At 45.9% G+C, this 21,975-nt stretch overlaps 1 protein-coding gene across 5 annotated transcripts in view; it reads right to left on the bottom strand.

The window, feature by feature from the left end:
* vps13b (vacuolar protein sorting 13 homolog B) overlaps positions 1–21,975 on the bottom strand; it is a 752,723-nt gene that overhangs the window by 7,414 nt on the left and 723,334 nt on the right. For 4 of the 5 annotated variants that reach the window (XM_078398050.1, XM_078398047.1, XM_078398049.1 and 1 more), the window contains exon 62: positions 20,333–20,965. In XM_078398050.1, coding sequence (XP_078254176.1) covers positions 20,717–20,965 — 249 coding nt within the window. In that variant the 3' untranslated portion in view covers positions 20,333–20,716. Of the gene's footprint in view, positions 1–20,332; positions 20,966–21,975 lie in introns of those variants that run through there. The other variant, XR_013547184.1, reaches the window with a different exon arrangement.

Here is a 21,975-nt window from a genome sequence, read left to right as displayed (position 1 = left end):
AGGCGGCATCCCTGGAGTAATAGGTGGATATAGGTGAACAGAGATTTGGGTAGTTCAGTTTTTTAATGTTTCGTAGTGTTCAGGAGGGTGGCACAGAGTGCTGGCCCACAGCACCAGAGACCTGGGTTTGATCCTGACTACAGGTTCTGTCTGCACGGAGTTTATACATTATCCATGTGGGTTTTCTCCGGGTGCTCCGGTTTCCTCCCAAATTCCAAGGTCGTGCAGGTCTGTGGGTTAATCAAGTTCTGTAAATTGTCCCTAGTGTGTCGAATAGGACTAGTGTATGGGTAATTGCTTGTCGGCACGGACACGGTGGGCCGAAGGACCTGTTTCCGGGTTGTATCTCTAAACTTAAACTAAACTAAAGAGCCTGATGGTCACAGGGAAGAGGCTGTTCTTGGACCTGTGCTTCACGGTTTCCAGGCTCCTGTACCTTCATCCTGATGGCAGTCAAACCAAGGTGGGATTATGTCAGTCTGTCAGGTGCAGGTTGGTTGAAGAACCTGCTAAATTAGCCTCTGTCCAGCAATCTGCCTGTCAAACCCCCCTCACCTGTTTCATCCTCTTACCAGCTAGGTTTTGTCCTTCCCCAATCTCTTTTCCAGCTTTCTCCACCCTAAAACAATCAGTCTGAAGACAGGTCCTTGGGCAGCACAGTGGCGCTGCGGTAGAGTTGCTGCCTTACAGTGCCAGAGCCCCAGGTTCAATCCTGACTGCGGGTGCTGTCTGTATGGAGTTTGTACGTTCTCCCCGTGACCTGCGTTGGTTTTCTCCGGGAGCTCCGGTTTCCTCCCACACTCCAAAGACGTGAAGGTTTGTAGGTTAATTGGCTTGATTTAATTGTATATTGTCCCTAGAGTGTGTAGGATAGTGCTAATGTATAGGGATCACTGATCAGCACAGATCCAGTGGGACGAAGGGCCTATTATCGCACAGTATCTCTTAAGTCAAAAGTCTAAAGGTAGAAACATCAAATTCTCCAATTTTAAATCATCGATGGGAAGAAAATGTTCTTGAATCTGGAGGTCACGGCTCTCAGACTACGCTCCTCTGCGACCTGATGGGTCTGTTTCCACACTGTATATCTAAACTAAACTCATCTAAAGAGTCCCGACCCAAAACGTCACATATTCATGTTCTCCAGGAATGCTGCCTGACCCACTGAGATTCTTCGTCTGAAGAAGGGTCTCGACCCGAAACGTCACCCATTCCTGAGATGCTGCCTAACCTGCTGAGTTACTCCAGCATTTTGTGAATAAATACCTTCGATTTGTACCAGCATCTGCAGTTATTTTCTTACACACCCATAACACTTTGTGTCTTTCCTTGGTAAACCACCATCTGCACTTCCTTGTTTCTACATTTTGACTGAACTGTGACAATTTGTCAAAAAGGCAGGTTTATGAACACTTTCATGTTCAAAAATAGACTTTACGGGAGATTAAATCTGTAGAACAAGCCCACCCCTTCACTGATGCCATAAAATCTGTCGGCCTGAAACTAATTTGCAGCTAATACTTTCCACCTAAAAACTAGTCCCCTTGTTCAGAGTTTGCATGCATTTTTGTGTTTGCAAAAGACACAATTGCACCTTGGCCAACAGATGTCAACACAGTTCATTAACAGGTTCGTAATCTCAAATGTCTGCAGTTTACCTACCAGTCACCATCTGGCATTTTAATCATAGTTCAAGGATCCGGAAACATTGACTCTGCAGAAATGAAAGCATTGAATATGATCCAAGGGGAACTTTGTATACATGCCATTGCTTAGGGCTGCAGTTCAACCAGCAGGTGTGGGAGATCTATTCAAAGGACTGCCACACTTTAAGGGGGATTTCTTTGTTGGAGAAATGGACATCACTGGGAAGGATTTATTGTTGGCTCTGGACCTTGATTGGGAAAGTGGCAGTGAGTTGCCTTCCTTGCTGATATGGTGAATGTGGTCCTGCACTGCCGTTAGGTGGGAGGTGTTTCTAGGCAGTGACCCAGAAACAAGGCGACACGGTGGCGCAGGGCGACACGGTGGCGCTATAAGAGTTGCTGCCTTATAGCGCCAGAGACCCGGCTTCATTCATGACTACGGGTGCTGTCTGTATGGAGTTTCTACATTCTCCCTGTAACCGCGTGGGTTTGCCCGGGTGCTCCGGTTTCCTCCCCCACTCCAAAGATGCACGGGTTTGTAGGTTAATTGTTTTTGGTAAAATTGTAAATTGTCCCTAATGTGTAGGATGGTGCTAAGTGGACGAGGTGATCGCTGGTCAGCACAGACTCGGTGAGATGAAGGGCCTGTGTCTGCGCTGTATCTCTAAAGTCTAAAGGAAGGATTGTGGGAGGGATGGAGGAAAAAAGGGCAAAGTGGGAAGGAGCGAGTAGGGAGAGGAGATGGAAGGTCGCAGGGGAGGATGAGATGGAAGGAGAGAGGTGTGCAGGTTTGTAGGTTAATTGGCCTCTGTAAAATGCCCTGAGTGTATAGGGAGTGGATGAGAATGTGGGATAACATAGATCTAGTGTGAACAAGTGATCAATAGTCGGTGTGGGCTTGGTGGACCGAATGGCCTGTTTCCAGACTGTATCTCATAGAGTCATAGAATCATACAGCATGGAAACAGGTCCTTCAGCACAACCTGCTCACACCAACCAACATATCCCATCTACACTAGTCCCACCTGCCTGCGTTTGGCCCATATCCCTCCAAACCTGTCCTATCCATGTACCTGTCTTATTGCTTCTTAAACGTTGCAATAGTTCCTGCCTCAACTACCTCCTGTGGCAGCTCGTTCTATACACCCACCATCCTTTGTGATAATTGTCACCTCTCAAATTCCTATGAAATCTTTCCCCCTTCACCTTACACCTATGTCCTCTGGTTCTTGATTCCCCTACTCTGTGCAAGAGATTCTGTGCATCTACCTGATCTATTCCTCTCATGATTTTATACACCTCTATAAAATCACCCCTCATCCTCCAGCGCTCCTTGGAATAGAATCCGAGCCTGCTTAGAAACATAGAAACATAGAAAATAGGTGCAGGAGTAGGCCATTCGGCCCTTCGAGCCTGCACCGCCATTCAATATGATCATGGCTGATCATCCAGCTCAGTAGCCTGTACCTGCCTTCTCTCCATACCCCCTGATCCCTTTAGCAAAAAGGGCCACATCTAACTCCCTCTTAAATATAGCCAATGAACTGGCCTCAACTACCTTCTGTGGCAGAGAATTCCACAGACTCACCACTCTGTGTGAAGAAATGTTTTCTCATCTCGGTCCTAAAAGACTTCCCCCTTATCCTTAAGCTGTGACCCCTGGTTCTGGACTCCCCCAACATCGGGAACAATCTTCCCGCATCTAGCCTCTCCAACCCCTTAAGAATTTTATATGTTTCTATAAGATCCCCCCTCAGTCTTCTAAATTCCAGTGAGTACAAGCCTAGTCTATCCAGTCTTTCCTCATATGAAAGTCCTGCCATCCCAGGGATCAATCTGGTGAACCTTCTCTGTACTCCCTCTAAGGCAAGAACGTCTTTCCTCAGGTTAGGAGACCAAAACTGCACACAATACTCCAGGTGCGGTCTCACCAAGGCCCTGTACAACTGCAGCAGAACCTCCCTGCTCCTAAACTCAAATCCTCTTGCTGTGAATGCTTAACCTCTCCCTGTAGCTTAGACCCTCGAGTCCCAGCAACATCGTCGGAAATCTTCTTTGTACCCTTTCCAACTTGACACCAGGTACAGGTTTGGAGGGATATGGGCCAAGCCTAGGCAGGTGGGACTAGTGTAGCTGGGACATGTTGGCCGGTGTGGGCAAGTTGGGCCGAAGGGCATTTTTCCACACTGCATCACTCTATGACTCGATAACATCTTTCCTGTAACATGGTGCCTTGAACTGAACAAAATTTCTAAAGTCGTGTCTTTGAAACAAAATCTCCTGACCAAGAGTTCTAGCAGCAAATTCAATTAATATACAGTATTTGAATGTGGATTGACACAGAGTTACTATAACCAAACCAATGGCTGTGAAAGAATCATAATTATAAATCCATGGAAATCTACTCCAGTTCAACCGTGGCCTTTTGTCTCTGTGACCCAACCTTTATCAGCCAAAACATAGAGTTTAAGCAGATATACATAAGGCCTGGACTGAGCTGTCATAATCTACAGCCAAAACCATCCAACATTTCCATAGTTTGCAGATTATTTAATATAAACATTGCAGGAATGGCTCTTGTTTTTACTGGATACTCAGCCTGCTATTTGCCTCCAATGTAATACTCTGGCAACATTGATAGACAGTATAACTCCGAGGGGAATTGCCAGCAATGTATGTTGCTATATTCTCAGCATTGAATTTCATTTTGCACAGGTAGCCTTCTAGATTGCTTTCACAAACTATATTTCTTATTGCCAACAATCTGAAAACTTTTGCTTTGATTTATGCTTTCACAGGATGGTCAATATTCTCTGCCAGAATTTACCCCGACAGCCACCAAACCTCAGAGACAGTTATGAATCAACCAGAGTTTTAGTTGAGTTAATTTAGAGATACAGCACGGAAACAGGCCCTTCAGCCCACCGAGTCCACGCCGACCAGCAATCCCCGCACACTAACACTATCTTACACACACTAGGGACAATTTACAATTATACCAAGCCAATTAACCTACAAACCTGTACGTCTTTGGAGTGTGGGAGGAAACCGGAGCACCCGGAGAAAACCCAGGTGGTCACAGGGAGAACGTACAAACTCCGTACAGCCCACACTGCGATTGTGGGTGGAAGGGCCTTTTCAGAAGGTCATAAGGAATAGTACTAGGCCATTTGGCCCATCAAGTCTACTCTGCCATTCAATCATGGCTGATCTTTCTTTCCCTCCTAACCCCATTCTCTTGCCTTCTCCCCATAACCTCTGACACTTGTACTAATCAACAATCTATCTAGCTCTTCCTTTTTCTGTACTGTAATCATATCATATCATCATATCATATATATACAGCCGGAAACAGGCCTTTTCGGCCCTCCAAGTCCGTGCCGCCCAGTGATCCCCGTACATTAACACTATCCTACACCCACTAGGGACAATTTTTACATTTACCCAGCCAATTAAACCGTTACTTTGGATCTGTCTTCACTGAGGAAGATACACACAATCTCCCAAATGTTCTAGGGGCCGGAGAACCTAGGGTGATGGAGGAACTGAAGGAAATCCACATTAGGCAGGAAATGGTTTTGGGTAGACTGATGGGACTGAAGGCTGATAAATCCCCAGGGCCTGATGGTCTGCATCCCAGGGTACTTAAGGAGGTGGCTCTAGAAATAGTGGAAGCATTGGAGATCATTTTTCAATGTTCTATAGATTCAGGATCAGTTCCTGTGGATTGGAGGATAGCAAATGTTACCCCACTTTTTAAGAAAGGAGAGAGAAAACGGGTAATTATAGACCAGTTAGTCTGACATCAGTGGTGGGGAAGATGCTGGAGTCAATTATAAAAGACGAAATTGCTGAGCATTTGGATAGCAGTAACGGGATCATTCCAAGTCAGCATGGATTTACGAAGGGGAAATCATGCTTGACAAATCTACTGGAATTTTTTGAGGATGTAACTAGGAAAATTGACAAGGGAGAGTCAGTGGATGTGGTGTACCTCGACTTTCAGAAAGCCTTCGACAAGGTCCCACACAGGAGATTAGTGGGCAAAATTAGGGCACATGGTATTGGGGGTAGGGTACTGACATGGATAGAAAATTGGTTGACAGACAGAAAGCAAAGAGTGGGGATAAATGGGTCCCTTTCGGAATGGGAGGCAGTGACCAGTGGGGTACCGCAAGGTTCGGTGCTGGGACCCCAGCTATTTACGATATACATTAATGACTTAGACGAAGGGATTAAAAGTACCATTAGCAAATTTGCAGATGATACTAAGCTGGGGGGTAGTGTGAATTGTGAGGAAGATGCAATAAGGCTGCAGGGTGACTTGGACAGGTTGTGTGAGTGGGCGGATACATGGCAGATGCAGTTTAATGTAGATAAGTGTGAAGTTATTCACTTTGGAAGTAAGAATAGAAAGGCAGATTATTATCTGAATGGTGTCAAGTTAGGAGGAGGAGGAGTTCAACGAGATCTGGGTGTCCTAGTGCATCAGTCAATGAAAGGAAGCATGCAGGTACAGGAGGCAGTGAAGAAAGCCTTAGGAATGTTGGCCTTCGTAACAAGAGGAGTTGAGTATAGGAGCAAAGAGGTCCTTCTACAGTTGTACCGGGCCCTGGTGAGACCGTACCTGGAGTACTGTGTGCAGTTTTGGTCTCCAAATTTGAGGAAGGATATTCTTGCTATGGAGGGCGTGCAGCGTAGGTTCACTAGGTTAATTCCCGGAATGGCGGGACTGTCGTATGTTGAAAGGCTGGAGCGATTGGGCTTGTATACACTGGAATTTAGAAGGATGAGGGGGGATCTTATTGAAACATATAAGATAATTAGGGGATTGGACACATTAGAGGCAGGAAACATGTTCCCAATGTTGGGGGAGTCCAGAACATGGGGCCACAGTTTAAGAATAAGGGGTAAGCCATTTAGAACGGAGATGAGGAAGAACTTTTTCAGTCAGAGAGTGGTGAAGGTGTGGAATTCTCTGCCTCAGAAGGCAGTGGAGGCCAGTTCGTTGGATGCTTTCAAGAGAGAGCTGGATAGAGCTCTTAAGGATAGCGGAGTGAGGGGGTATGGGGAGAAGGCAGGAACGGGGTACTGATTGAGAGTGATCAGCCATGATCGCATTGAATGGCGGTGCTGGCTCGAAGGGCTGAATGGCCTACTCCTGCACCTATTGTCTATTGTCTATTGTCTATTGTCAATAAACCTACATACCTTTGTTCTATGTTCAAGGACTGAAGAGCCTTAGAGGGGGGACGGGCAGTATAAAGAGGTGAAAGGAAGGGGTGAGACAGTGGGTGATGGGTGGAAGCATATAAGGAAAAAAAATGTCACATGGAACCAAGTTGTTGGAGGAGAGGGAGAAGGTAAAGGTGGATGCTGGAAAGTGATATGGAGCCAGATAAGGGAAAGAATGTAGGGCAGATGGAATTATGTTAGAGAGTTGGGTGGGGAAGAGGGGGGGGGGGGGGGGGATGTTGGAAGGGTAGATGAAACGCAGATGGATGGGTGTGTGGGTGATGGTCAGTTGGAACCAGGGTGAGGGTGGGAGTGGGGAGGATTGGAAGGATAGCCCCATGGAGAAGAAACCCAAGATAGACACAAAGTGCTGGAGTAACTCAGCGGGTCAGGGAGCACCTCTAGAAAAAAAGGATGGGTGACGTTTCAGTTCAGGACCCTTCTTGAGACTTCGTCCAGACTCCGTCACAAACGGGTGCATAGATGTGAAGGAGTGATGGGCAGATTGGGGAACAGTAATCGATATAGATAAAGTGGGGGAGGGCGTAAATTATGAAGCTATTTTTCTCTTCACAGTTTATTATAGTTTACTGTTGCAAATTGAGTATAATGCAGAAAGCCTCAGGGCAGAAGTTCATGTTCATAAATCATAGGAGCAGACTTATGCCAATCAGTCCATCGAGTCTACTCTGCAATTCAATCATGGTTGATCTACTTTTCCCTCTCAACCCCATTCTCCCTCTGTCTCCCCATAAACCCTGACACCCGCACTAATTAAGAATCTTGTACATTTCCCCGGTGTGGGACAAATAAAGGAATATATATATATATATATAATCTATCTCTGCCTTAAAAATATCCATTGATTTGGCCTCCACAGCCTTCTGCGGCAATGAATCCCACTCTATGTGGAAAAACATGCCCCTCATATGTCCTTTAAATTTTTCCTATTGTCCTAGAAACAGAGAAACATAGAAAATAGGTGCAGGAGGAGGCCATTTGGCCCTTCGAGCCAGCACCGCCATTCATTGTGATCATGGGTGATCATCCACAATCAGTAACCTGTGCCTGCCCTCTCCCCATATCCCTTGATTCCACTAGTCCCTAGAGCTCTATCTAACTCTCTTTTAAATTCATGCAGTGAATTGGCCTCCACTGCCTTCTGTGACAGGGAATTCCACAAATTCACAACTCTCTGGGTGAAAATGTTTCTTCTCACAGTTTTAAATGGCCTCCCCTTTATTCTTAGACTGTGGCCCCTGGATCTGGACTCCCCCAACATTGGGAACATTTTTCCTGCATCTAGCTTGTCCACTCCTTTTATAATTGTATACGTATTTGATTCACCAACCCTGCAAAAGAGACTCGATCTTTCCTATCTACGGCCCCCATTTTTTTTAACCTCGAGAAAATGTCTTCCCTCAGCCTCCTTTGCACAAGAGAGAAAAGTCCAAGCCTATCCAATCTCTCACACCCTCAAGTCCATGTAACATCCTTGTGCATCTTTTCTGAGCCTGCTCTGTACTTAATCATATTCTTCCTATTGTATGGCGACAATAATAGCATACAATATTTCCAAGTGCTGTCTAACCAACGTTTTGTACAAGTGGAACATGACATCGCAATTCTTGTACTCAATGCCACAGCCAATGAAAGCAAGTATGAGTAGAAACAAGGAACTGCAAATGCTGGTTAACATAAAAAAGGGCACAAGCAGAAGGCCATTCAGCCCATCTTTGGTATTCATTACATCATACGTGTAGTCTTTTCAACTCTTGGTAATTCTGTTAATTTTTCCTATATTTCAGAACAGTCCTTCTAGTGCTACCTCAGTTTGTCTTCTTTCTTAGCCAATGCCTTATCCATCATTTTCACCTCCATAGATGCTGCCTGACCCGCTGAGTTTCTCCAGCAGTTTGTTTCATGCTACATAATATCCAGCTTTAACCATCTGGGTTAAGATTCGAATGGACGTAATTACCAAACAATTAAAAACAAAGTCTTTTTGCTGCCTTCACCAGAGGAATATCTGGATTTTTTTTATAGTGATTTTAGAGATACAGTGTGGAAACAGGCCCTTCGGCCCATCAGGTCCATGCCGACCAGTAATCACCCGTACACTAGCACTATCCTACACACCAGGGATAATTTACTATTTTTATCAAAGCCAATTAACCTACAAACTGTACCACCACTGGCCATATCTTCCCATCTCCTCCACTTTCTGCGTTCCGTAGAGACCGTTCCCTCCGTAACTCCCTGGTCCACTCGTCCCTTCCTACCCAAACCACCCCCTCCCCAGGCACTTTCCCCTACAACCGCAGGAGATGCAACACCTGTCCCTTTACCTCCCCCCTCAACTCCATCCAAGGACCCAAACAGTCTTTCCAGGTGAGGCAGAGGGTCACCTGCACCTCCTCCAACCTCATCTGTTGTATCCGCTTTTCCAGATGTCAACTTCTCTACATTGGCGAGACCAAACGCAGGCTCGGCGATGGTTTCGCTCAACACCTTCGCTCAGTCCGCCTTAACCAACCTGATCTCCCGGTGGCTGATCACTTCAACTCCCCCTCCCACTCCCAGTCTGACCTTTCTGTCATGTGCCTCCTCCAGTGCCATAGTGTGGCCCACCGGAAATTGGAGTCCTTGGGCAGCTTGGGCAGCTTACAGCCCAGTGGTATGAACATTGACTTCTCTAACTTTAGATAGTTCCTCTGTCCCTCTCTTCCCCTCCCCTTCCCAGTTCTCCCACTGTCTTCCTGTCTCCACCTATATCCTTTCTTTGTCCTGTCCCCCTGACATCAATCTGAAGAAGGGTCTCGACCCGAAACGTCACCCATTCCTTCTCTCCTAGATGCTGCCTGACCTGCTGAGTTACTCCAGCATTTTGTGATACCTTCGATTTGTACCAGCATCTGCAGTTATTTTCCTACAAACTGTACATGTTTGGAGTGTGGGAGGAAACCGGAGCACCCAGAGAAAACCCACGCAATCACAGGCAGAACATACAAACTCCATACAGACAGCACCCGTAGTCAGGATCAAACCCGGGTCTCTGGTGCTGTTTGGCAGCAACATCTCGCCACTGTGCCACCCTAGAATAGAAGGGTTACATTTTTCAGAACCGGTTTATCTTCGCTCATATACAAAAGATTAAAGGGTGATCTAAGATGATTAAAGACATGGTTAAGGTAGATTGACAGAAGCTATTTCCTCTAATGGGAGAAAGGCGGAACATTAAAATTGGATCCAGATCCAGGCAATGGTGATGTCAGGAAGCATCACTTTACAGACAAAGCCGTAGAGTTTTATTTATTTTTCATTCACAGGACATGCACGTCATTGAGAATGTCCGCAATTTTTGCCCATCCCTAAATCCCCGATCTGAGTCATTTACACGGCTGCAGTTGCAGTCTGAAGAAGGTTCCTGATCAGAATTGTTGCCTCTCCATGTTCTCCAGGGATCTGCCTGACCCGCTGAGTTACTCCAGCGCTTTGTGTCTTTTAAAAATAATACTTACTTAATACATTCTGCAGCTGTCACAGTGGGATTCGAGCCGATGTCTCCAGATCAATATGTCGTGTTGGATCTAATGACCATTGTGCAAGTCTATCCAGAACTCCCACCCAAAGGTAATTGCAATTGAGGTTAGAAATTCAACTTGTGCTCAGAACGAAGATTGGAAGATTTTTCATAGCTTGGTGCAGTGAGGAGTATGGACTTTCTGGAATAAATGGAACTAAGGATCAGATCTCCAAATGGATAGTGGAATATACTGAGGTGTTGAATGCACAACTTCTAGAACATAGGATAAACAAAAGTACAACACAGAAACAGTTTCTTTGGCTTACAATATCTGTGCTGAACCTGATGCCAAGATAAACTAATCCTATTTGGTGAAACTAGTCCATGCTGACCAAGTTACCTACATGAGATAGTCCCATTTGCCCGCATTTGTTCCATATTTTATTTTAGTTTAGCGATACAGTGCGGAAACAGGCCCTTCAGCCCATCGAGCCCACGCAGACCAGCGATCCCCATTACACGAGCAGACACTTAACACAAGGGACAATTTACAATTTTTACCAAAGCCAATTAACCTACAAACCTGCATGTTTTTTTAAGAGTGGGAGGAAATCAGAGCGCCCGGGGAAAACCCACGCAGGCCACGTAGATAACGTACAGACAGCATCTGTAGCCAGGATTGTACCCGGGTCTCAGGCTCTGTAAAGCAGCAACTCTACCGCTGCGCCACTGTGCTGCCCAGTAAAAAGGAGATACTGCTAGAGCCAAACATTTGTCCACACTGAAGTCTTACCGCAAGACATCCTCATAATCAGTATGTTTAAATCTCCTACTGGCAACTATCTCATGTGTAACCAACTGCAACAACATAGCGTTTGAAGTCCATTTTTGGAACCATCCCAAAAGGATTCAGTTTCATTATCTGAGCAAATTTAGATCTTAACATAAATAAAACCTTTTCATTAAAAACGTAGCCTTCAGGGCAGCACAGTGGCGTAGCTGGCACAGCTGCTGCCTCACAGTCCCAGGTTCGACTCTGAACTCGGGTGCTGTCTGTGTGGAGTTTGCGCGTTCTCCCTGTGACAGCGTGGGTTTTCCTCGGGGTGCTCTGGCTTCCTCCCACATCCCAATGCCGTGCGGGTTTGCATTTTATTGGTCTGTAAAATTCCCCCTAGTGTGGAAGGAGTGGATGAGAAAGTGGGATAACATAGAAACTGGTGTGAACAGGTGATCGATGGTCAGCATGGACTCACCACTGTGTGAAAAAGTTACCCCTCAGGATCCCATAAACTCTTTCCCCCCTCACAAACCGATGTCTTCTGATTCTCGATTCCTCTTCTCTGGGGAAGAGACACTGTGCGTTTACCCGATCTATTCCTCTCATGATTTTGCACAACATCTAGAAGATAACCCTTCTTTCTCCTGTGTTCCAAGGAAGCAGAAAACATCTGTGTGAGGAAATATCTCCTTATCTCTGACCTGAATGCTGACTTCCTTTCACGACACTGACTCCAGGTTCTTGCCATCTCAGCTTCAGGCAACGACAAATCTGGATCCAACATGTCAAACATGGCAATGAATTTTGGACATTTCAATGAGATCATCCCTCATTCTTCTAAACTCCAGACCGTAGACTCTGCTTATTCTCTCCCTTACAATAACCCCCAGCTCAGGAATTAATCTGGTAGCATTACTGTACATCACTAGCATATCCTTCCTTGGGCAGGGAGACCAGACCTGCACATAATATTCCAGATGTGGTCTCACCAGGGCCCTATATAATTGGAGCAAGATGTTTCAAATCCTCTTGCAATAAAGGCCAACATACCACTCGCCTTTATAATTGCTTGCAGAACCTACATATTAATTTTCAGCGATTCATGTACAAAGACACCCAGGTCTGAACACCGACACTGTTCAATTAAATTGCAGAGTTGTGGACGTAGCCCGGACTATCACATAAACCAACCTCCCTTCCATTGTTTCCATCTACACTTCTGCTGCCTCGGCAAGACCATCAGCAGAATCAAGTACGAGTTTCACTCTTCTCTCCTCATTAGTTAAGAGGTATAGATGTTTGAAAACGCACACCTCCAGGTTCAGGGACAGTTTCTTCCCAGCTGCTTTCAGGCAACTGAACCGTCCTATCACCAACCAGAGAGAAGTCCTGAGCTACCATATACCTCATCAGAGACCCTTGGACAATCTTTAATCAGACTTCACTGGACTTTATCTTGCACTAAACATTATTCCCTTCATCCTGTATCTGTACACTGTGGTCGGCTTGATTGTAATCATGTACAGTCTTTTCGCTGACTGGACAACGCACAACAACGTTGGATAGCAGACAACAAGTTTTTCAGTGTACCTCGGTACATGTGACCAAATAATCTCTGACCTTTCATAAAATACTCCATGTTTTTTAGTTTAGTTTAGTTTAGATACAGTGCGTAAACAGGCCTTTCAGCCTCCCAGGCCTGCGCCGAACAGCGACCCCCGCACACTTACACTATCCTACACACATTAGGGACAATTTACAATTATACCAAGCCAATTAACCAACAAACCTGTACGTATTTGGAGTGAGGGTGGAAACTGGAGATCCCGGAGAAAACCCACGCAGGTCACTGGGAGAACATACAAACTCCTTACAGACAGCACCTGTAGTCAGGATCAAACCTGGGGTTTCTGGTGCTGTAAGGCAGCAACGCTTCCAACCTCTTTCTTTTTTCTACCAAAATTGATTTCCTTATTTTGCCACATTATATTCCCTCTGCCTTGTCTTTGCCCATTCACTTAGCCTTTCTACTCCCCCCCCAAAACTGCTCTGCATCTCCATTGCTGCCAACAATGCCACATAGATTTGCACCATTAACTAAATAGAACATATTATACAGGAAGGATGTGTAGACTTTGCGGCGTTTTCTCAGCAAATTAGAATAATTTTTAGAACGACCTATTAGTTCCACAGTCACCATTATAGATACTAGCTATTTAACCAACTGATCGTTTTCCTTCCTTCCTCCCCCCCCCCCCCCCCCCACTCTTCCCTTTGCCCCATCTGGACCCACATCCATTTATCCCCTCCCCTTCGCCTTCCACCTACATTTCTCCCTTTGGCTTCACAATTCGAACCTCTTCTATCATTATCTCACACCTTTTGCCAATCAAACTCCCCACTTCACCTGTATCACTCAATAGGTTTTGTCCTGCTCCTCCTCTTTTCGAGCATTCACCCACTCCCCACCACCACAATCAGTCTGAAGAGCCCCAACCCGAGACGCGCCCGATCCATGTTCTCCAGAGATGCTACCTGACCCGCCGACTTACTCCAGCACGTTGTGTCTTATTTGTAAACCAGCAACTGCAGTTCCTTGCATCTAATGTTCACATTGCTGTTTGCAGAACTTTGGCTTGTACAAAAATAGCAGCAGTACCCTACACTATACCAATGACTGCACTTCAAAAGTACTTCAGTGATTGTAAAATTCCTCAAAACTCCCTGAGGCCATAAAAAAAGCTACAAAAAATTGCAACTCTTTCATTTCCAAACCCCAGATTATGTCATTAAGCCGGAAGGAGTGCAGAGAAGATTTACGAGGATGTTGCCAGGACTCGAGGGCCTGAACTATAGGGAGTGGGGAGTGATTGGACACGCTAGGTCTTCATTCCATGGAGCACAGGAGGCTGTGATTTTATAGAGGTGTTTTAGATCATGAGGGGAATAGGTAAGATGAATGCACAGAGGCGAGGGAAATTAAGAACCAGAGGACTTAAGTTTAAGGTGAGAGGGAAAAGATTTAATAGAAACCTGAGAGGCAACTTTTATCACACAGAGGGTGGTGGGAATATGGAATGTGCTGCTGGAGGAGGTAGTTACATAGAAAATAGGTGCAGGAGGAAGCCATTTGGCCCTTCGAGCCAGCACCGCAAGTTGAGGTAGGTACTAGAACAACATTTAAAATTCCAGTGGACAGGTACATGAATAGGACAGGTTTAAAGGAATATGTGGGCCTAATGCTGTCCAGCTTAGAAGGGGCATTTTCGTCAGTATGCACAAGTCGGGCTGAAGGGCCTGTTTCCATGCTGTACGATTTTATGACAATGACTATTTCTTAATGGTCCAAGTTTATGAATAGCAGCAAGGTATACTTCTACCTGGGAAAGATTTGACAATTTGGAAAATGGGTCTTGATAAAATGCAAGTCAAACAAGAAATAGGTCGCAAATCAATGTCATTATCTGGTTGTACAGTTAAAAAAAATTATTGGTACATTTTCCATTCTCAGACACAATCTTCAACCTTGGGAGCACCATTAGAAAATTGTTGACAGACTCAAAAAATGCATCTGTACTTGTGCTGGATTACACATGTATAAACCATCTGGACCACTGCTGCCAAACATCTGACACTTTTGCAGTTTATATAACAAACTATCTGACTTCACCTCCAGCATATCAGGAAACAATATGAAATGAACCTTGGTAGATGTTGTACAAATATTGTTATTTAGACTCAGATTATTTCAGGGAAAAGAAAATCAAAACCAGATGTTGGGAGAGCACGCTCCAAGGAGATATTTTGTAGAGGGCTGGAAGTTTCAAAGTACTGCAGACCTCAAGAAAGTGGACACAGAATACCAGAGCAACTTAGCGGGTCAGGCAACATCTCTGGAGAAAAGGAGCCGAGACCCTTCATCAGACTGAGAGTCAGGGAGAGGGATACTTTAGGTCTGGGAAGGTGCAGAAAAAAAGCAGAGCCTGCATCGATGACTCGGGAAAGGTGGAGCCCACAATGGTCCATTGGTGGCTGAGGACAAGGTGATAACTAAGGAATACAAACGGTGAAATTAGCAAGAGGGCGATGGCGGGGGAGGAACAGAGAGAAAGAGAGGGAATGCAAGGGTTCTCTAGAGATGCTGCCTAACCCGCTGAGTTACACCAGCATTTTGTGTCTATCTTCAGTGTAAACCAGCATCTGCAGTTTCTGCTTACACAGACTTCAAGAAGGGCTGCATTGAAGCCACATCTCAGCCCGGGCATTGTCTGTCCGTCAACATTGACATGGCATAAAGATTAGATGCCTCGTACATCAAGTATGCTCATCAGATCTGTGCTATGAACCTTTCTGTTTTTTCACAGGACACAAGGTGCTGGAGCAACTCAGCAGGTCAGGCAGCATCTCTGGAGAACACGGTTTGGAGATGTTTTAGGACAGGACTTCACTGAAATAGGTTTTGTATCCTGCTGTGAAGGCAGCTGGAGTAAGTGAGAGAGAAAGGGAGAGAGAGGGAGAGGGAGGGGGAAGAGGGGGATGCAGAGGGGGAGGGAGAGGAAGAGAGTGTGACGGAGAGAGTAACGGAGAGTGTGTGAGTGAGAGAGGTGTGACAGTGAGAGAGAGTGAGATACAGCGAGAGTGACAGTAAGAGAGAGTAGTGACAGTGAGAGAGGGTTAGTGTGTGAGGCATGACGATGAAAAAGATTGAGAATGAGATACACACACATGCAATGTGTGTGTGTGTGACAGAGAGAGATTGTGTGCATGTATTAGAGAGTAGAGTAACAGTGAAAGGATGTGAGAGAGAATGAGAGTGTGTGCGATAGAGAGTGACAGTGGAAGGGAGTGAGAGAGTGTGTATATGTGTGTACAACCTGGACATATATCCTGTTGTGAACATCTGCATTGTTTAATTCGCCCAGTAGTGCCCTGCATCTGTTAACTTTTATGATTTGGCTGCCTTGACTGCCCATTCTTACTGGAGGCTATTTTGTTTTGTGGCTCACATGCTGATTCTTCACTGCGTTGCTGTTTGTGTTCAATGGACCTGAACTACTTCTGCGCCAGGCAGTGAGTTTAAGAGCGGATCTGAATGTGGGATCGGCTGCTGGTTGTGGTATTTTAATGGGGGTGCCATGGCAGAGAAGGGAGCGAGTCAATGGAAGAAGGCATCCTTCCGTGTGAGGGAGAAGCTGGCAGGGATGAGCTGTCAAAAGAGGCAAGTATCTGACATTCAATGGATATTTTTAAGGCGGAGACAGATACTTGATTGGCAAGAGTGTCAAGGGTTATGGGGAGAAGGCAAAAGAGTGGGGCTGAGAGGGAAAGATAGATCAGCCATGATTGCATGGTATAGACTTGATGAGCCGAATGGCCTAATTCTGCTCCTAGAACTTATGAACACCTGGATGCCTGAAAAGTGCTGCCAGGGGCGGTGGTGGAGGCAGATACGACAGTGGTATTTAAGGGGCTTTTAGACAGGCACATGGACATGCAGGGAATGGAGGGATGTAGATCACGTGCAGGCAGATGAGATTAGGTTCATTTGCCATTGTGTTCGGCACAGCTGTTATGGACCGAAAGGCATGTTTCTGCACGTTTCTATGTTCTAGAGTGCTCTATGTTCTAGAGTGCAGTAGGAGCATGTTGAAGTTACCTGCATTGGCTGATGGATCCTCAATGAGGCATCGGTTCCAGGGCATCTATATGGATGGTGGGGTGTTTTGAATTGGTCACGGGATTCAGCCAAGCACATACTCAAAGCCAACCTTTCCTATCCACATACCTGTCCAAGTGTCTTTTAAATGTTTTGGGCCAAATGTGGACAATGGGACTAATGTCGATGGGGCATCTTGGTAGGCATGGGTACAAATTGGACCAAATACCGACAGCATCAACAGTATATGATGGGCGGTGGTGACAGCTAATATCATGGAAAATACAATGCAGGACTTCATGACAGTGGACCAGGTCCGGTTAATTCCTATCACCTAATGGTGAACAGGGCCTCAACAGTCAGTGGCACAGTGGTAGAGTTTAGTTTACACTCTACCGTACAGTGCCAGAGACCCGGGTTCGATCCTGACTACGGGTGCTATCTGTGTGGAGTTTGTACATTCACTCTGTGACGGCGTATGTTTTCTCTGAGTACTCCGGTTTCCTCACACATTCCAAAGACATGCAGGTTTGTACGCTAATTAGCCTCGGTAAATTATCACTGGTGTGTAGGATAGATCTAGTGTATGGGTGGTTGCTGGTTTTGTGCGGGCTCGGTGCGTCAAAGAGCATCAGGTACTGAACTTTGGAATGATGCAAAGACCAGCTTCCATCCTTCATTCCTGATATCTTGATCGTTCAGCATCTTTTCAAATCACTTTAAAATAATAATTTCCGATCCATATCCGTATCCACTCATATATAAAAACACACGCAAGATTCACTGGAGAATTACACACAAAGTGCTGGAGTAACTCAGCGGGTCAGGCAGCATCTCTGGAGAAACAGGATGGGTGATATTTCGGCTCAGGACCGTTCTTCAGTAGAAAGGTCCTGACTCGAAACGTCACCCATCCTTTTTCTCCAGAGACGCTTTCTGATCTGCTGAGTTACTCCAATGCTTCGTGTCTATCTTTGGTATAAACCAGCATCTGCAGTTGCTTCTCTCTACTGCTGCACTGGGATATTGTTTGGAGACTTTCCCAAAGCTGAGGAACTGCACGAGTCCCCACAAAGGCATTGGCGACAAGACCCACTTAATCACTTTCTGAAAAAAATACACAAAGTGCTAGAGTAACTCAGCAGGTCAGGCAGCATCTCTGGAGAACATGGATCGACAATGTCCCCCTCGTTCTTACCGTCCACCCCACCAGCCAGCGTATCCAACAAATCATCCACCAACATTTCCGTCACCTACAACGGGACCCCACCACTGGACATATCTTCCCATCCCCTCCCCTTTCTGCATTCCGCAGAGACCGTTCCCTCCGTAACTCCCTGGTCCACTCGTCCCTTCCTACCCAAACTACCCCATCCCCGGGCACTTTCCCTTGCAACCGCACGAGATGCAACACCTGTCCGTTTACCTCCCCCCTCAACTCCATCCAAGGACCCAAACAGTCTTTCCAGGTGAGACAGAGGTTCACCTGCACCTCCTGCAACCTCATCTATTGCATCCGCTGCTCCAGATGTCAACTTATTTACATCGGCGAAACCAAACGCAGGCTCGGCGATCGCTTTGCTCAACACCTGTGCTCAGTCCGCATTAACCAATCTGATCACCCGGTGGCTGAGTACCTCAACTCCCTCTCCCATTCCCAGTCTGACCTTTCTGTCATGGGCCCCCTCCAGTGCCACAGTGAGTCCAACCGGAAATTGGAGGAACAGCCCCTCATATTTCGCCTGGGCAGCTTGCAGCCCAGTGGTATGAACATTGACCTCCAACTTTAGATAGTTCCTCTGTCCCTTTCTTCCCCTCCCCTTTCCCCTTCCCAGATCTCCCACTGTCTTCCTGTCTCCACCTATATCCTTCCTTTGTCCCGCCCCCCTGACATCAGTCTGAAGAAGGGTCTCGACCCGAAACGTCGCCCATTCCTTCTCTCCCGAGATGCTGCCTGACCTGCTGAGTTACTCCAGCATTTTGTGAATAAATACCTTCGATTTGTACCAGCATCTGCAGTCATTTTCTTACACGACAATGTTTCAGGTCGGGACCCTTCTTCAGACTCAAATCTTCAAGTCTGAAGAAGGGTCATGACCCAAAACATCACCTATCCATGTTGCCTGACCCGTTGAGTTACTCCAACACTTTGTATATATTTTTTCGTAAACCAACATCTTCAGTGCCTTGTGTCTAATCATTTTCCAATTATTTATTATTCTTTATTATTTGTTTTTTGCTTTATTTCTTTGCCCCTGTTCCCCTCATTCCTTGGATACTAAATTTCACACTCCAGGGTTCAAGTCTCTACATTGTTCTTCCCATCCTCCTAACTTTCGTGATCTTTTCCGACCCTGCAATATTTTGATTCTTCACACCAATTCTGGTCACCCATTCAGTCCCCATTTTCATTGTTCCATTATTGCAGGCAGTACTGACAATTGCCCACTTTCCAAGATCTGGATACTCCTTCAAAAATATCTTTGCTGCACCATGTTACCAGCATGGGGAATGTGCATACCTGCGCTGTTTAGGTGTCTCTGAAGAACATAAATAGATGACGATTTGGGTCTCGCACTCCTTCAGACTGATTGTAATGGTAGTTGAGGGGGGGATTGAAAGCTGGAAGAGAGGTGAGGGCAGAACAAACCCTGGCAAAAGACATGTGAGGGGCATTTTGATTGGCAAAAGGGTGGCTTTTCATGATACTGCATTCTGTCTAGACATAAATAGGCTATGTTCTCCAGAGATCTTGAGTTACTCCAGCACTTTGTGTCTTTCGTTTTGTAAAGCAGTATCCGAGGTTCTTTGTGTGTCAATTTTTGATTGATGTTTCCATTAGTGGGAGCATCTCGGACCAGAGGGCAGAGCCCTAAAATAAAAAGATGTACCTTCAGAAAGGAGATGAGGAGGAACCCGAGGGTGGTGAATCTGTGGAATTCTTTGCCACAGAAGGCTGTGGAGGGCAAGTCATTGGGTTATTTTTAAGGCCGAGATTGACAGATTCTTGATTAGTAAGGGTGTCAAGGGTTATGGGGAGAAGGCAGGAGATTGGGTTTGAGAGGAAAAGATAGACTGAATGGTGGAATAGACTCCATAAGATAGAGGAGCAGAATTGGGCCATTCGGCCCGTCGAGTCTGCTCCGCCATTTGATCATGGTTGATCTATTTCTCCTACTCGATCCCACTCTCCTGCCTTCTCCCAGTAACCTTTGACACCCTTACTCACCAACGCCCAAGACTCACCAGGCCAAATGGCCTAATTCTGCTCCTATGACTTTTGAATTTTCAAGGTTCCCTTGGATAGGGAGTTGGGAAGCAATGGGGCCTCCGATGAGGAATTCCACAACCTCTGCAGGATGGTTTTTGACTCGAGTTTCCATTTCCCTTCCCACAGCACTGCCTGCTGACCGCATCGCACTTCCATGAGATAGGACAATCTTCTCTTCCAATTGTCCAAATAAAATCACACAGGTCGATTCTGACTTTAAAATGTATTTACCTTAAATATTTTCAGTTATATTATCAATTCTTTTGCTGAAACGAGCATTGGAGAATAATAAAATCTTAATCGGTGACAGCAGCTGACAAATTTACTTCAGTGTTCCAGAGTATCAAAAGGTCTATTATCTATTATCATAGTGGCCACACCTCTTCCATTAAACACCATATTCACACCATTGATTAACAATAGGCTTATTATCGAGATAGGCAAATTGCCTAAATTATGGAAATGAACTGACCCAGATCACATTTATTTGATTAAAAGCTTCTCGTGAATAGGTTGTGGTGCATTTCGGTCAAGTGGGCCAAGACCATGTTACTCAGAGAGGGATCAGCTTGGAAATACTTCTGGTTGCCACTTGTGCGCGCGGCTAGTGAAATCCCTTTCGCAGTGCCTTGTTTTTCACCATGGCAAACTTGCTCACAAACACACGTCCGCAGTGCTGATCGACCCGATATTGGTGGGTTTTGGTCCTGACGGCTGGAGGATCGGCGATAACCACAAGGGGAGCCTGCAGCATGGCTGCACTGCTGGGCATGATGTAATGTGACGTTCGTGTGACGTAGTCCACCAACCGCTCGTACTGCTGTTCCGAAAGCCTCTCGCGGATGCCGTCTCCCTGGTCAAGAGACAATGAAACGTGTTGGAATTGATAAGTCAATAAATCAGTCGGCACAGAAACAGGCCCTTCGGCTCAATTTGCCCAAGCTGACCAACTTGCCCCATTTACACTAGTCCCGCCCGTCTGCGATTGACCCATATCCCTCTACTTATTCTTCTTCTCAGGAGATAATGCCTGACTCACATAGTTACTCCAGCATTTTGTGTCTATCTTTGATGTAAACCAGCATCTGCAGACATGTCCTATTCATGTAGAGTCATACAGTGTGGAAACAGGCCCTTCGGCCCAACTTGTCCATGCCGACCAACATGCCCCATCTGTACTAGTCCACCTTGCCTGCATTTGGCCCATATCCCTATCCATCAAGGGTCATTGATCGTGGAAACTGGCCCTTTGGCCCAACTTGCCCACACCGATAACCATGTCCCATCTACACTAGTTTCACCTCCTTGCGTTTGCCCCATATCCCTCTAAACCTATCAGATCCATGTAGTCATAGACGCATGCAGGATGGAAACAGGCCCATTGGCCCACTGACCAACATGTTCCATCAACACTAGTCCCACCTACGTGAGTTTTAGCCCATATCTCTCTAAACCTCTCCTATCCATGTACCTGTCTAAATATTTTTTATACATTGTGCTAGTACCTGCCTCAACTACCTCCTCTAACAGCTCGTTACATACACCCACCACCCTTTGTGCAAAATGTTTATCCCTCAGGTTCCTATTAAATATTACCCCCCTTACTTTATACCCGTTTCCTCTGGTTCCTGATTCCCCTACCCTGGGTAAAAGATTCTGAGCATTTACCCTGTCTATTCTAGTCATAGATGTGCAGCACGGAAATAGGCCCAACACGCCAACTTGCCCACGCCGACCAACATTCCCCACCTACACTAGTCCCACCTGCCTGCATTTGGACCATAACCCTCTAAACACTTCCTATCCATGTACCTGTCCAAATGCTTTTAAATGGTATGGGCCAAATTGGGGCAGCAGGACTAG

This window comes from Rhinoraja longicauda, chromosome 4 (assembly GCF_053455715.1).
Source record: "Rhinoraja longicauda isolate Sanriku21f chromosome 4, sRhiLon1.1, whole genome shotgun sequence".
Taxonomy (NCBI): Eukaryota; Metazoa; Chordata; class Chondrichthyes; order Rajiformes; family Arhynchobatidae; genus Rhinoraja; species Rhinoraja longicauda.
The sequence above is the reverse complement of the archived record's forward strand: the minus strand, read 5'-3'. Positions and strand labels throughout refer to the sequence as shown.